This window comes from Panthera tigris, chromosome B1 (genome assembly GCF_018350195.1).
Source record: "Panthera tigris isolate Pti1 chromosome B1, P.tigris_Pti1_mat1.1, whole genome shotgun sequence".
In the NCBI taxonomy this organism is placed as follows: Eukaryota; Metazoa; Chordata; class Mammalia; order Carnivora; family Felidae; genus Panthera; species Panthera tigris.
This window is the reverse complement of record NC_056663.1, coordinates 203,990,999-204,007,090: the sequence shown is the minus strand read 5'-3', so window position 1 is coordinate 204,007,090 and position 16,092 is coordinate 203,990,999. Positions and strand designations below refer to the sequence as shown.

The window sequence follows — 16,092 nt, the reverse complement described above, 5'->3', positions numbered from 1 at the left end:
TTGTGTTCCTGATCTCAGGGGGAAAGCTCTCAGTTTTTAACTGTAGGCCTTTCATATATGGCTTTTTTGATGTTTTTAATATTAAAAGAATTATTCACCATGACCAAGTGGGATTCACTCCTGGGGTGCAGAGCTGGTTCAGTATTTGCAGATCAATCAACGTGATACATCACATTAGTAGAAGAAAGGATAGAAACCATATGATCCTGTCAATAGGTGCAGAAAAAGCATTTGACAAAATACAGCATCGTTTCTTTATAAAAACCCTTAAGAAAGTCGGGATAGGAGGAACATATATGTTAGAATGAACATGGCAGAAGACACTCTTTTCCACAGTAGTCTGCAGAGCTGCGTCTTTGTGGAGAAAGTCACGTTACAATTGGGCTTCAGTAATTTAGGTTGTGCTTGTGGTAATGTCTCTGGTCTTTTGTAGTCTTTGCTGCTTTCCACTCAGAGTCCCCCTTAGGATCTCCTGCAGGGCTGGTCTAGTGGCCATGAACTCCTTTAATTTTTGTTTGTCTGCAAAGGGCTTTATGTCTCTTTCTATTCTGAATGACAGCCTTGCTCGATAAAGGATTCTTGGCTGCACGGTTTTCCTGTTCAGCACATTGAGTATTTCCTGCCACTCCCTTCTGGCCCGCCAAGGTTCAGTGCACAGCTCTGCTACTTCCCTTATATGTCTACCCTTGTAAGTTAAGGACCATTTGTCCCTAGCTGCTTTCAGAATTCTCTCTTTATCCTTGTATTTTTCCAGTTTCACTATGCTGTGTTGTGGTGTTGACCTGTTTTTGTTGATTTTGAAGGGAATTCTCTGTGGCTCCTGGACGTGGATGTCTGTGTCCTTCCCCAATCTAGGGAAGTTCTCAGCCATAATTTGTTCAAATAAACCTTCTTCCCCTTTCTCTTCTAGAACTCCTGTGATACAGATATTATTAGGTTTCATAGAATCACTTAGTTCTCTAATTCTCCTCTCGTGGTCTAGTAATTTCCTAACTCTTTTTCTCAGCTTCATCATTTTCCATAATTTTATCATCTCTTTCACTTATTCTCTCCTCTGCTTATTCCATCCTTTCTGTCACTACATCTAGTTTATTTTGCCCCTCATTTACAACATTTCTTAATTCATCGTGACTATTTCTTAGGTCCTTGATCTCTGCAGCAAGAGATTCTCTGCTGTCTTCTATGTTTTTTTTTCCAAGCTAATGTCTTATGACTATTATTCTAAATTCTTGTTCAGACATGTGGTGTATATCTGTTTTGAACAATTCTCTGGGTGTCATTTCTTCCCAGAATTTCTTTTGAGAATTCTTCCGTTTCGTCATTTTGGCTAGTTTTCTGTCCCTTATGTGTTTTAAAAGCTTGTTATGTGTCCTGCACCTGCAAGCACTACTATATTAAAAAGAAGCCATACAGAGTGCAATGCCTGACCCTTAAGGAGGTGTTTTTGGAGTGTGTTGCATGCTCTCTGTTATTGTGACTCTGGTTGCTTTATCTCCCTATTTGTAGTGGTGGTTTGGGCCTTCCATCAGGTGTTCTTTGATTTGTTTGTTGAAGTAACCCTGGAAGAAGGAAAAAGGAGAGGGGGAGAAACATTATCCCATACAAAGAGAGAAATGAAAGATGTGGGAAAAAAAGACCAGGCAGAGAATCAAAGAAACTATAAGGCTTAATCCAGAGAGAGAGGAAAATAAAGAAGAAAGAGATACAGAAAAGGTAAAAAGAATAAAGATGCCTGATTAAGCAGACAAACAACCAGAACAGAGAAAGAAAGAAAAAAAAGAAAAAAATATATATAATAAGAATTAACCAAAAATCAAATCAGAAACCATGAGGCTGATTCCCAAGGGAGGAGAAAAAAAGAGGAGAGTGGGAAGAAAAAGAAGGGAAAAGAGAGAGAAGAGAAAAAAATAATAATATTAAAATTTTAAAAAGTACCAAACAAAACCACAGGACCATTCTGTGTTGGCACCTGGGACCGGTGGCACCTCTGGTCTGGAGGAGGGGCCGTCTGGTCGGGTCAGTGTCAATCTCACTCTGGTCGATACGCAGTTACCAGGCACGGAGGGGCGGGTTTGGTGTAAGCAGGTCCCGCCTCCCCTGGGGGCCGCTGTCCTGTTCCCTGAAGCCCCGCTGTGTTGGTGATTGGGAGAAAAATGGCAACACCCCAGTCTCTCCTCCCTGGACTGGGTGTCCCAAACCACGCTGTTCAGGTGGTCCTCACAGAGCAGCGTGGGAGGCCAGCTTGTCTCGCTCCACAGTCTCCCGTGCCTCCCAGGCACTCAGCTGAGATTCAAAACCTGACGTCTTAAAGAGTCCCATTCTACACGGTCCTGGTTCTGGAATAATGCCACTCTGCCCAGCCGACAAAGGGCGTCTGGCTGGCACCTGCAAGGTCTTTTGTCCTTGAGGAGGGCAATACACCTTCTTCCCACAGTACTCAAAGGAGGGACCGCTCTCTCCCAGTGTGCCCCTGAGATCGCTATCACGCCCAAGCTGGCTCCCTCCCCACCAGGCCCATGCACCCGGCTCTGGTCTGGAGAAAGTCACACACCCCTGATAATTACCATCTTTAGCTTCTGAGGCTGTTTGCAAAGTAGAAACTGGCACTCTCTGTGTTTCTCGTTCCCCCGGCTGTGGTCCGGAGAGGTTTTTCTCTTGTCCAAATATAATACCACACTTCCACAGCCTCTCTTTCTCTTCCTTTTGTCTCCACTAAAGGGTTTCCCTGCTCCATGCTTACACTGACCGTTTTATCTTTTCTAATTCGCATACACACACCTCTGTCCTGCCAAGCTGTCTCTGTCCACCTGTGGAGATTTTTCTGTCTCTCCGCAGACTGATTTCATGGGTGTTCCAAGTGTTGTGACGTCGATACTCCTGTGTTTGAGGGACGAGGGAAATCGCGATCCCTCTACTTGTCCACCATTTTGACTCCGATACAAGTCATATTTCTGATAAAGGACGTATATCTAGACTATATATCTGTTATAACTCAGTAAGAAGATAATCCAGATAAGAAATGGATAAGAGATTTCGGTAGATGTTTCACCAAAGAAGACATAAAACTGGTTAGTAATCACGTGAAAGGACGTTCAATGTCATGAGTCTCTTAGGGAAATAGAAATTAAAACTATAATGAAATCCCGTTTTATACCCACTAGGATGGCCGCCATCAAAAAGACAGCCACTGGCAAGTGTTGGCAAGGATGTGGAAGAATGGGGCCCTTGTAGCGTGCTGGCAGGAACATAACATGGTGTGGCCACTTGGGAAAACAGTGTGGCAGTTTCCTAAGGAGTTCAACATAAGCTAACCATACAACCCTGCAGTTTTCCTAGGTGTATATGGAAACCTATTCACACAAGGATTTGTACATGAATGTTCACAGCAGGGCTATCATACTTACGATAGTCAAGCCGGGGAACAGTGCGAACTTCAGATAGACAAAATGTGGTCCACGCGTACAGGGACGTTCTGGTCAGCAGTGAAAAACAATGACCCCAGCACCTGCTACACCACAGTGACACTCGGAAGGACTTTACAAGGCAAAGAAGTCAGATGCAGAAGACTGCATGTTGCACAATTCCATTTGTGTACGATGTCCCCCAAAGGCCAATCTCAGAAACAGGAGGTAGTTGGGTGCCTGGGGCTGGGCAGGAGCAAGGGTTGAGCACAAAGCAGGATGTGGGTCTTTATGGGGTGGTGAAGATTATGTAAAACTGGATTCTGGTGGTGGCTGCACAGGTCTGTAAGTTTACTAAATACTATTGAAGTGTATACGAAAAACATACGTATGAATTATACTCCAATGAGGCCGTTAAAAACATACTTTACTGTGTTTAAACAGGTGACACACTCATGTACTTCCGAGTTCATATCATATGAAAGATATAACCTGAGCACCCCTGTGACTGTCCCTGCTGCCCCCACATCCACGCAAACCTGAGTGAAGCAAAGAGTTTCTTACCCCCCTTCCCCTGCGCACACGGAGAGCCCGGCGGTGGTGCTTAGGGCTTCTTGTTGGTCTCTGACTTGCATCTGCTTACCGCACCCTGGTCTGCATGATGCCTGTTGCTCTGGGCTTGGGGAGCAGATGGCCAGGTGTCCTGTGTCCTGACAGGTGTCCACTGCTGGGGACAGAATTCAGTCTGTCACTTACAGAGAAGCACACAGGAGGCCCCCGTCACACTTAAGGATTTTACTGTCCCTCAACCTTCATTCAGTTTAAGGTTGTTCCCAGGTGCACTCAAGTTTAGAAGTGTTTCCCATCCTTGGGAATTTTTTGTGATTAAGCTTTCTTTCTTAAAGTCTGCTTTTTCTAATATCAATGCAGCTGTGTCAGCTTTCTTTGGTTAATATTTGCTTGGTATTTCCATTTTTTTCCTAACTTTCTTAAATGTGACGCCTGTCACAACACAGAACTGGGTTTTTTTTAAAAATCAAATGAGTGGGGTGCCTGGGTAGCTCGGTCGGTTAAGCGTCCGACTTCGGCTCAGGTCATGATCTCACGGTCCGTGAGTTCGAGCCCCGCGTCGGGCTCTGGGCTGACAGCTCAGAGACTGGAGCCTGTTTCAGATTCTCCCTCTCTCTGACCCTCCCCTGTTCATGCTCTGTCTCTCTCTGTCTCAAAAATAAATAAACGTTAAAAAAAAAAATTAAAACAAAAATCAAACGAGAAACTATCTTTAGCTGACAAGTTATTTCACGTTTTCCATTTACCGTGATTAACAGTAACTCTGGGTTTCTTTGTGCTGTCCATTCATGTTTTTTTATGTTCCCCCCATTCTTACCTTCTATTGCATTAGTAAGTTTTCTTCAATCCCTTTTTTGCCTCTACTTAGCAACTAGTTGACAAGTTATATGTCCTATTTTTATTCTTTTAGTGGCTGTGAAATTCTAAAATGAATATTTACATTTTTTAAAGGTCTGAAGTTAACAAGAGTCTCCCTTTCCCCGAATGACACAAGGGCCTTGCTCACTCTGCCTGGGGCCACCCTCCTGCCTCCTTTCTCTCTTCCCAGACCCAAACCCGGCCGCGGACTCTTGTCCCGCCTCCCGGCTCACCCTTCTGTGGCTTCCCATGTCTTCCTCCTGGACATGGGTCTCTTTTCTTCAACTGTACCCCCTCCTAGTCGTTCTCTGTTTTGTTTACAGATGGCTTTGTTTCATTTTAAGTCTTGAGTGGTAATTTCTCTGTGCATTTTCTGCCAGCGCCTTGCTTTCCAGGCTCCGTGGCCACACCTGGAGAGCCGTCCACTGCTCCTTCCTGGCGCCTTCCCCACTCGTGCGTAGGTGTAGGGTTCCTTTTCTTTCTTTCTCCTTTTCTTTCTTTCTTTCTTTCTTTCTTTCTTTCTTTCTTTCTTTCTTATTATTTTGCTTCCTAAATCTGAGAATTTATGTCCTCCATTATTTTGGGGAGATCCTTAGTTGTTATTTCTTAAATTTTGCCTTTCCCTTTTTCTGCCTTCTTCCTCCAGAACTCGTTACGAGTTTGTCAGACACCCGGTCCATTACCCTGTCTCTTACTTTTCCTTTGTTTTGGTATTTTAATTGATCCCTTGGCCTCTGTACTTCTTTTACGTAATTTCTTCATATCGGTCTTGTAGGAAATTAGTCTGCCTTCAGCTGAGACTAATTTGTGGTTCGGCCACCTGTGAGTTTTTAGTCTAAGTGACTCTGCTTTTATTTTTAGAAGTTGTAGTTGCTTATCTTTTATACCTGTCTGTTCTTAATTCACAGTATGTTCTGTTTTTAATTCCTTCTTTTGTATCTCTAGTGATTTTAGGCCTACATATTTCCATTAATTCCTTGTTAATTCTTTTATCTGAGTTTTCGAGAGTCTGTGCCAGCTTTTAAATTTTTTTTAATCTTCATTTATTTTTGAGAGAGAGGGAGCGGGGGAGGGGCAGAGAGAGAGGGAGACACAGACTCCGAAGCGGGCTCCAGGCTCCGAGCGGTCGGCACAGAGCCCGACGCGGGGCTCGAACTCTGAGTGGCGAGATCGAGATCTGAGCCGAAGTCAGATGTTCGCCCCGCTGGGCCCCCCGGGCGCCCCCGATTGTGCCATTGTTTCGTGGCTGCTGCTGCAGACTCACTCTCTGGAAGCGCTGTCCGGCCGCACCTGCTCTGCAACGCTTTGTGGCCCTTGTGGCCTGGGGTCCGTGGTGTTGCATCTGCCAGGCATCCCGTGGGCTAGAATCCCTTCTGTTTCGTTACCTTGTGGTTCCTTGTTACATGGCCTACTGTGATCCCCTGTCCTGTTGATCATCCAGGAGGGACTCTGAGCTTTCAAACTTCGCGGCTTCGCTCGTGGTTTTTCCTCGTACTTTTTCTCTAGTGAGTCTGCCACCCTCCCTCAAGGCCACGCGTCACACTCACGTCCTTTACGAAGCCTTCTGTGGTGCATCTCGCGTGGGCAGGGGCACCCGCTTCAGATGGCCGTGTGCCCTTCCCCCTCATGCCAGCGGAACACTCGGCCCGGGGCCTGTGGGAAGACACACATGTGTCCCACCAGCCGGAAGCTCAGGACAGGCTGCGTCTGCATCAGCCAAACTCTGAGACCAGCGCCGTCTGGACAACGAATAAATAATTCTCGGGTTTACTTTAAATATTTGTTTGTTTATTTTTATTTGAAAGAGCGAGAACACACGTGATCGAGGGAGGGCAGGGAGAGAGAGAGAATCTCAAGCAGGCTCCGTGCTCGGTGCGGAGCCTGACGAGGGCTTGATTCCACGACCCTGGGCTCTAGACCTGAGCTGAAATCAAGAGTCAGACGCTCAACCGACTGAGCCACCCAGGTGCCCCTCAGATTTACTTTCAAGTAGTATGTTTATAAGACAGAATAGAAGACACTTTTAGATTACATTTCACAAAATGGTAAACAGAGATTTTAAGAGAATGTGTGTAAAACGAGTAAAATGAAACCCTCTCCCACTGTGTTGAGGTCAGACAGACGTCTGATTTCACGAAGTCCGCGTTCTCGCGTCTGACGGAACGAGCGGGCACGGGAGCAGGGGCCCCGAGAGGCAGCCCGCGGACCCCTGTCTGCGGGGCTGCCCAGCCGTGTCCTCCTCCCACAGGTGAGCATCTGTCTGGAGTGCAACAGCAGCAAACTGCGGGGCTTGAAGCGAAAGTGGATCCGCTGCTCGGCCCAGGCGACCGTCCTGCACCTGAAGAAGTTCATCGCCAAAAAACTTAACCTTTCGTCTTTCAACGAGGTAATAGTTAGGCCACAAATAGAAACTATGACAAGCCGGTTCTCATTTGTAAAAGCGATACTTCTACGGTTCTTTGTGGGTTTTTTGTTGTTTTGACATCTCCGTTTAGAGATTTTAAGTCAGAAAACAAAACTCTCAGTTTGTTTTGCGTACCCCCAGACAGCGTGACGCGGGACATGGTGATGACGAGAAAGGAGGGAAGGCCAGACGGAGCGTGCGGAGCCCCCACAACGGGAGAGAGTGCTGGCGGGCGGTGGGGACAGTGTGACCGTGCTGGGGGGTTTCATCTCAGAGAGACTCTGTTCTTTCGTTTCACAAATGGAGGGCTGACTGCCTGCCGGGTGGCAGCGAACGGGTGGGCAGGTCAAGATCTTGTGGGGATGACGGGCCGCGGGTGTGCGCGGGGCTGGTGGACGGAGGGCCGGGCGAGCGCTTACGCTGGGATGTGAGTCGCCGGTAGGAGTCAGTTGTGCGTAATTAAGTGCAAGGAGAAGGCGGCAAGAGGTATGGCTTTAAAATAGTCCTCAGGCCGTGAGGAAAATGGGTCACTGGGGCCCAGAAACGGAAGCAGGAGAGGCCCGCAGGGGCATCAGTGGCAAGAGTCCAGGGGAGGTGGACCAGGGTGGTGCACTGCAGACGGCAGAATTGGACAAACTTGAGGGACGTTTCAGAGGGAGTAGTAGGTTGAGCAGTAGCCCCCCAAATATGTCCACATACCCCAGAATCTGTAAATGTGACCTTTTGGGGAAAAGTAGTTTTTTCTAAATTGAGTAAGGATCTATAATTAAGATAAGAATCACGAGATGAGATAACCCGTGAATGTCCCGAGTGGACCCTAAATCCAATGACGAGCGTCCTTACAAGAGAGAGCAGAGAGAATTGAGACACACACAGAGGAGAAGGTGATGTGAGGGCAGAGTCACAGGGGGTGATGTGGCCACAAGCCCAGGAGCACCTGAGCCACCCAAAGCTGGAAGAGACAGGAAGGATCCTCCCCTAGAGCCTCCAGAGTGAGCTCAGCTTTGCCAGGGCCTTGATTTTGGGCTCTGGACTCCACATCTGTGAGGAAGTAAATTCCTGTTGTTTTAAACCACCAGGTTTAGGGTACTTTGTCACAACTGCTACAGGAAACCAGAACAGATTTTGGTACCAGGAAGTGGGGTGCTGCTGTAACAAATACCTAGAAATGTGGACATGGCCTTGGACTTGAATCACTGGTGGAGGCTGGAAGCAATTTTGAGAGACGATGAAAAAGGCTGGATTGCTGTTGGAAATAAGGTCATTTAAGGTGACTCTGGTGGCCCCAAAGGAGGTGAGGGGCGCAGGGAAACCACTCTGTCACCTAGGAGGATACATGTCACCACAGGCACAATGTTGGTAGAAATAGGAACGTGAAATATGCTTCTGACAAGGAAGAGAGGACGCAGAAGCAGTCACCATCACACGGTGGCAGCCAGCACGGGGGGACTGTGCTCTCCGACCACGTGGAGGTGATGAACTTGGGCATTTGGCCCAGGAGGTCTCCGAGCCCAGTGTGAAGGTGTGGTCCGGGTCTTGCTGCTGTCAGTAAAATAGGAGAGATGTGAGTTGCGGAAGGGACTGCTAAGCGAAAAGGAGCCAGCACTTAGGCCTGTCACGACTACAAACGGACTGGAATACTAGGGTTTCGCTGTTGGGAAAGCATGCTCTGGAGGGAAGATGGAGAGTGTGGCTGGACAACCTTTTGCTGAAGACATTAGATGTGTGACTCAGCTGTCTCACAGAAACTAGGAATGGGTCTGTGGAGAACCATCCTGTCTAATGGCCTGGATCCATAACACATATGGGAGACCCACAACATTTTTGAGAATGTTGTACCAGCAGAGTGACCATCACCTTTTCCTGAAGGGGACAGAGACGGGAAGAAACAAGAACAGGCTGTCAGACTTCCAGAGTTTTGCAGGCAGGAGATAGGCTGACAGAGCTACGCTTCGTGAAGAAGAAATGACGCCCAGGGCAGACAGAGCCTTAGGCCCAGATGGTGAGGCCGTCGTGAGCCCAGAGAGCAGAATCTCACTCAACCCACCGTGCTGTTTCTCTGCTGGGTTTACAAACTTGCTTGAGACCAGTGACCCCTCTATTCTTCTAATATATTACCCTTTGGAGGAGGAATATCCTGTGTTTTTCCCAACCTTGTATATGGGGAGCAGACAATGTGATTTTAGTTTCATAGGACCCACAGGTAGAGAAGAATTTCAACCCGGGTGGATACCCAGAGCCTCACCTCTGCCTGATTCATATGCTTTGGAAGGGAAGGTCTGGGACTGTTGGCTAATGGTGTCCGAGGAGATTTTGGAATTTGGAGTTGCTACCGCAATGGGTTGAGACTCTTGGGAATGTTGGGATGGGGTGAGTATATTTTACATGTGGGATGGGTGTGGACTTGGAGGGACCAGAAGGCAGACTGTCTATCGCAGGTGAAATGATGACTCCACTAAAAGATGTGTTCATTTCCTAACCCCTAGAACATGCAAATATGGCGTTATTTGAAAAAAGGCCTTTGTCGATGTGTCAAGACTCTTGAGATGAAGAGATCATCCTAGATCCTCTAGCTGGACCCTAAATTCAGTGACAAAGGTCCTTATAAGAGGATGGCAGGCACAAATTGCCTCAATAGATTTTAAAAGAGAGGTACTTTACAAAGCACCTTCTCTGACCACAGCAGCGTGACGTTAGAAATCACTAACAGAAGGAAGACTGGAAAGTTTGCAAAATTGTGGAAGTTAAACAACTCACTTTTAAAGAAGTAATGAATCAAAGAGGAATTAGAAAATACTTATAGACAAATGAAAACGAAAACACAACTCACCAAAACCCTTGGGGTAAAGCAAAAGCAGTGCTGATGGGAAATTTGCAACTATAAATACTTACGTTAAAAACAAGAAAGGTCTCATCGACAACCTAGATTTACAACTTGAAGAAGTAGAAAAAGAACTAAACCCAAAGCTAGCAGAAGGAAGTAACTAATAAAGATTAGAGCAGAGATAAATGGAATAGAGAACAGAAAAACAGTAGAGAAATTCAGCAGTTCTTTGAAAAGATCAACAAAGTTGACAAAGTTCTAACTAACGGACTAAAAAAAAATTACTAAAATCTGAAATGAGGGTAGAGGCATTGTCATAGTTCTAGAGAAATCAAAAGGATTGTGGGGCGCCTGGGCAGCTCAGTTGGTTAAGCATCCGACTCCTGATTTCGGCTCGTGTTGTGATCTCGCAGTTGTGGGATCGAGCCCCATGTTGGGCTCTGCAATGACAGTGAGGAGCCTGCTAGGGACTCTGTCCCTCTGTCTCTGCCCCTTCCCCGCTTGCGCATGCACTCTCTCTCTCTCTCTTTCTAAATAAATAAATAAACAAACAAACAAACAAACAAACTTGAAAAAAATTGTTAAAATGTTAATATTACCTAAACAATCTACACTCAAAGCAATGCCTATCAAAATCCCAATGATGTTTTTTGCAGAAATTAAAAAACCCATCCTAAATTTTATATGAAATTTCAGGGGACCCTGAATAGCCAAAACAATCTTGGCATAAAGACAGACATCTAGGTCTATGGAGTAGAATAAAGAGCCCAGAAATAAACCCTCACGTATGTGGTCAAATGATGTCCAGCGAGGGTGTCAAAACCACTCAATGGGGAAAGGACAGTCTTCTCAACAAATGGTGCTGGGGAAACTGCACATCCACACACAGAAGAATGACGTTGAAGAGGTGCGTGCACCCCACGTTCACAGCAGCACTGTTCACATCAGCTAAGACGAGCAAGAACCCAGAGTCCGCCGACAGACGCGCGGGTGAGAAAACGTGGCCCATCCGCACGGCGGAATGTTCTCGGCCTCGAACGGGAAGGACGTCCCGCTGCCGGCCGCCACACGGATGGACCTGGAGGACGTTGTGCTCCGTGAAATAAGCCGGTCGCGAGGGGACGAGCACCGGATGATTCCGCTTACGGGAGGCCCGTGGGGGACGCAGATCATAGAGACAGACAGCGGATGGTGGGGGTCAGAGGCTGGGGGCGGGGGAGACGGGGAGCTGGTGTTTCATGGAGCAGAGTGTCCCCTGGGAAGATGAGAGAGTTCTGGGGGTGGAGGCTGGGGATGTTCACCGCTGCGAATGTGCCCAATGCCACGGAGCTGCCCACATGAAAAACGGTTAAAATGGTAAATTTTATGTGTATTTTATCACATTAAAAAAAAAAAAACAGTAAAAAGGAATGAACTGATGATAGAAAGCCCCAGAGACCCCAGGGGAGTGTGGCCTCCTGGCGTCCAGGCAGAACTCCAGGAGATTACGTGTGAAGCCCCCCAGTGGTGGTGTTTCAGGGAAGGCACAGGGGACTGATACTGAGAGAGCCAAAATGATGTGCTGGTGTTTTCAGCGGGGCTACTAGAGGGAAGAAGGGGTCGGGAATGAGCACCCAGGTGGACGGCCCCTCGAGACAGGCCGCCGTGGCCACTGCCTGCACACAGTGGAGAGGGAAAGTGGGAGGTGAGTGTCAGGGCCCCGGGTCAAGGTTGGGGTCCTTGGTGTGTGGTGCCCTTTGGCCCCCGGGGTCATGGTGAGGTTGTCCAGAGGAGAGGGTTGGTGTGGGTGAGAGGCACGCCTGGGAGAGGTGGGGTTCGGCGTCGGGACAGTCTCCTCCGAGTTGGCCCCAGGTGGCCCCACGTGTGTCCCCTGCCCAGCCCTCATGCAGGTGTAGGGGGCTTCTTCCCCTCGTCCCGAGGGAGTTGAAAAGACCACTTGAGTCCACATCATTTGTCATCAGGGAAACAAATTAAAACAGTGAGATTACGCTCCACACCTATCAGAACGCCAAAGTCCAGACCTCTGACCACCACACGCGGGAGAGGGTGTGGAGTAACAGACCCCTGTTCGCGGCGGCGGCAACACAGAATGCTGCGGCCAGTTTGCAAGACAGTCTGTCAGTTTCCTACAAAATGAATTACACTCTTACCGCATGATCCAGCAGTCCTGCTCCCTGGCGTTCGCCCGAATTAACTGAAACCTTACGTCCACACGCACGCACCTTGCCCACAGTGTTTGTAGCAGCTGTGTCCATAGTTGCCCAAACTAAGAAACAACCAAGATGTCCGTGGTAGGCGATGGTAATAAACTGTGATCCACCCAGACAGCGGAATCTTACTCATGCTAAAGAGAAGCCAGCTATGAAGCCATGAAAAGACCCGGGGTGGGGGGGTGCGGATCTTCAATGCACGTGATGAGGGAAAGAAGCCAATCTGTTTCCAGCTGTGGGACCTTCTGGAGAAGGCGGAACCACGGGGGCTACGGGGGGAGGGGAGGGGGGAGGAGGGTGAACGGCCGGAGCCCGGGGCAGCTTTAGGGCAGCGAAGCAGCTCCGTGTGGCGCCAGGGTGGTGGGCGCCTGCCACCACGCGCTCGTCCAGACCCACGGGACGTGCACCACCGAGGGTGACCCTGCTGTGGACTCGGGGTGATGGCGACGCCTCGGCTCCAGCAGGCGCACCGCCCGGTGGGGATGTGGATCGCGGGGGAGGCTGGGGGGGGGCCGGGGGCGTGGGACATCCCCGTGCCTCCCTCACGTTTGCTGTGAGCCTAGATCTGCTCTCAGAATAGCCTTTTTTTAAAAAGAAAGGAGAAAGACCATCTGAAGAGCCCATTACCTTTCTCCACTGAGGTAAGAGGAACAAGCTTGGCCAAGAGGTGGACTGAGGTGGAGAGACAGGTGCTCTGGGGTGACAACAGCTGAGCGCGCCCCCTGGGGGCCGTGTGGTGGGTGTGGACCCAAGCCCCAGGTGCTCTTGGACCTGGGATAGGTTGGGGCGGGGCCTCCCGAGTGCTCCCCACCTGTGCCACCTGGAAACGGGGCCCGTCGGCCACAGGCAACTGACTTGTGTGACCCGACCGGCATCGCTGGCGCAGCCCGGAGGCCACGTGTGCTGAGCACCGTGCCCAAGGCACCCTGACTGAAGCCTTCTTCTCCCGCCAGCTGGACATTTTATGCAACGAGGAAATCCTGGGCAAGGACCACACGCTCAAATTTGTGGTTGTCACGAGGTGGAGATTCAAGGTGAGACCCGTCACTTTGTAAAGATTGGGTTATTTGATTTTCAGAATCTGCTACAAATGGCAACTGCTTTTCTGTGCATATTTTCAACTAAGAGCTTAGAAATAACAACTCAGTCACAGGATTATTCTGGAATCATCAACACCAGAGTCGGTGTGGCCGGGGTCCTCAGGCGAGCACCGCCCCTCCTGGCCAGGCTGGCTGCCCGCAGTCAGCTGTGGGGGTCAGAGGATGCCCACAAGCCTTTGGGTACCGCTCTAAAGCAGGAAGCAGATGGCAGGATCCCCGACTTGAGGGGCAGCCCGGAGAAGGGGGTGACAGCCAGTAGGACCCCAAGAGGAAGGGCGGGGCCGGGTGGGGCAGCAGCTGTGCGGAGGGAAGGGGCCCGGCCCGTCCCCCTTCCCTGCCCCCGCGGCTGGCGATGGTGACGCGCCGCGCTCTGACTTTGTCTTGCAGAAGGCGCCTCTCCTGCTGCACTACAGACCCAAGATGGACTTGCTCTGAGCTCGGCCCTGGGCCGGCCCCACCGCGCCCGGGCTGTGGCCGCCCTGCAGGTGTCGTGGGGACCAGATTTCTGAACAGAGTATTTATAACTTTTGTACGAGAGAACTCACACTCACCAAGACACTACCAGCACCGCGGTCACGAGACGACGAAACACTTTACTGCACAGTCTTAGTGGCCGAAGAGGCGCCTCTCACAGACTGGATGGTAAACACAGTGGCCACGCGACCTTCGCTTGCTTTCCAGGCCTTGGAAATCTGGTCATTTCAGTTTAGTTGATGAATTAGGGTTCACGATAAGCCTCGAAAATACTTGTATGTTTATTGAACCCTTCCTAAGTTATTGAGAAAATATCTTTTCATGGTGAATGACGCTATTTATGTTGCCTTTAGCTTCCTGAAGACTTAGAAGGTATATAAAGGTTTAATTTAAAAGCATACCAAAAGGGGTTTCCATTAATGAGTTAGCCACGGTATTTAATTTCCACATTAGGAAACGGGAAAAGCTGACGGCGCCTCTGCCTCGCCTGGCGCTCCGGGCTCCGAGGGCCACGCGGCCCCGAGGCGAGGAAGGGCTCCCACCGGCCCCCGGACGCCCCCAGACGCGGGCGCGGCGCACTCAGCAGGGCGGGGTGGCTAGGCCAGCCGCACGCTGCCTGGTGGAGCCGCCCTTGTTCTCAAACATCACCGGTGCGCGTCGGGTTCCGAGGGCTGAGGGCCCCGCTTAATTCTTCCTATCTGCATCTTGCTGAAGGGAGGGGTGGTGGCTCTGGGGGGCGTTCCCGTCGGATGAGGGCCGGTGCCCCAGGCGTGCCGGCTCCGGTCCCCCCACCACGTCCACCCTTGGAAAGCTGTCCCCCGCCCCTGCTTGTGCACAAAGCTGGCACTCTGTTGCTGTTCCCAGCCGAGCCTGGGAGGAGCCCGCTGGCTGCTTTTTCAGTGACTTAACGTTCTCAAGTGCCGGTCACAGGCAGCACACATTTTGTCAACCCCTTTCTCCTCCCAAGTGTTAATATTTTTGTGGAATTAGAGAATCAATATTTGTTCCTTGAAAATAGTAACTTGGAACACGTAAAGCAAGAAGGAGAAAGCAACCATTTTCCGGGGCAGTGAAAGTGTTGTCCTGGGTTCTGTGTCTGTCCTTGTCCTCTGCCCCCCCCCCCCCCCCCCCCCCCGCACCGTGCTTCCTCAGTGAGCTTTGGGTTCCTGCCCCACCCCCACCCCCCGCCGTCACCTCCGCTCACCCTGCAGGCAGGCTGGGGGCCCTGGGTCCGTCAGCCCCCGTCCACCACCTTCGTTCGTGGACTGTTTCACCTTACCAGAATTTTTTTCTCCCTTTGCTTCGAAAGTTACGGTTGGGTTTCTTCTGCTTCCCATTTCGTACAGGTAAATGTCAGGAGCAGCTACTAACGAGACCTGATCTGGGTGACGAGAAAATCATCCCAATTAACTCAGTCCAAGGGATTCTAACGTAAGGCCTTTTACAAACATAGAAACAGATTGTTAGGGACTGGTCAAAATTCACGTCTTCATTTAAGCCCATGGACTCCCAGTACTGTTCGAATCGTTCAGTTACCTAAGCTTGCTACTCATCCAAATCATGTTTTAGAGTTGCTCTACTAGGTTTAATGAGTAGATGTGTATGAGTAAATATTACCTGTCTACCTCAAAATACACATCACTGCTGAAGCACTCTGCACAACCATACATTACCACAGTGCGGTTTTAGGGTTAGCGTTAGAACTTGGGTATTTGCCTGTGTAGTGGAGGGGGGGTTAGGGTGAAACAGTGTAAGCACCCACATTCAAACAGAATCGGCTCACGGTTCAGATTAGACTGAGTATCGCCGTAATCCTCTCATAATATATATTTGTAACTTTGTAGCTATCTTTGAAATCACTTGAATTTGCTATGGTGCTAAGTGGACGTACTTAAAGACACAGAGAGGTGGAGATGGTCGGAGCCAGTGCTGACATGGCCGGCAGGCTGCTGGCCCTCCTGTGACCCCTTTTGTGATCGTGTCAACCTGACGCAACCTCAGCAGCAGAAGTACCTATTTTTCTAAGATTCCTCGTGCGGACTGTCTTCGCTACAGGACGGCCCCGGGGACCCCGCCCCTCAGCTGACAGGAGCCCAGAGCCTGCGTCCCAGGGCAGCTTCCGTGGCCCCTTCCCCGCTGTCACGCTTTCGTGTCACATCAAAAGGCTGAATTTAATTTCTCCCAGCATGAAAGCCAGGATCAGTTAGTGATTGGATCCTACGAAGTTTTTTTTTTTAACAGATGGAGTTAC

At 49.6% G+C, this 16,092-nt stretch overlaps 1 protein-coding gene across 5 annotated transcripts in view; it reads left to right on the top strand.

Annotated features, from left to right (window-relative positions):
- The window catches only part of PCGF3 (polycomb group ring finger 3), a 53,397-nt gene extending 38,436 nt beyond the window's left edge, over positions 1–14,961 (top strand). For 3 of the 5 annotated variants that reach the window (XM_042985212.1, XM_042985211.1, XM_042985213.1), the window contains 3 exons: positions 7,078–7,215; positions 13,221–13,301; positions 13,755–14,961. In XM_042985212.1, the coding sequence (XP_042841146.1) occupies positions 7,078–7,215; positions 13,221–13,301; positions 13,755–13,802 (267 nt within the window). In that variant the 3' untranslated portion in view covers positions 13,803–14,961. Of the gene's footprint in view, positions 1–3,161; positions 4,477–7,077; positions 7,216–8,312; positions 10,461–13,220; positions 13,302–13,754 lie in introns of those variants that run through there. The other 2 variants (XM_042985215.1, XM_042985214.1) reach the window with 2 other exon arrangements.
- The last annotated feature ends 1,131 nt before the right edge of the window (positions 14,962–16,092 follow it).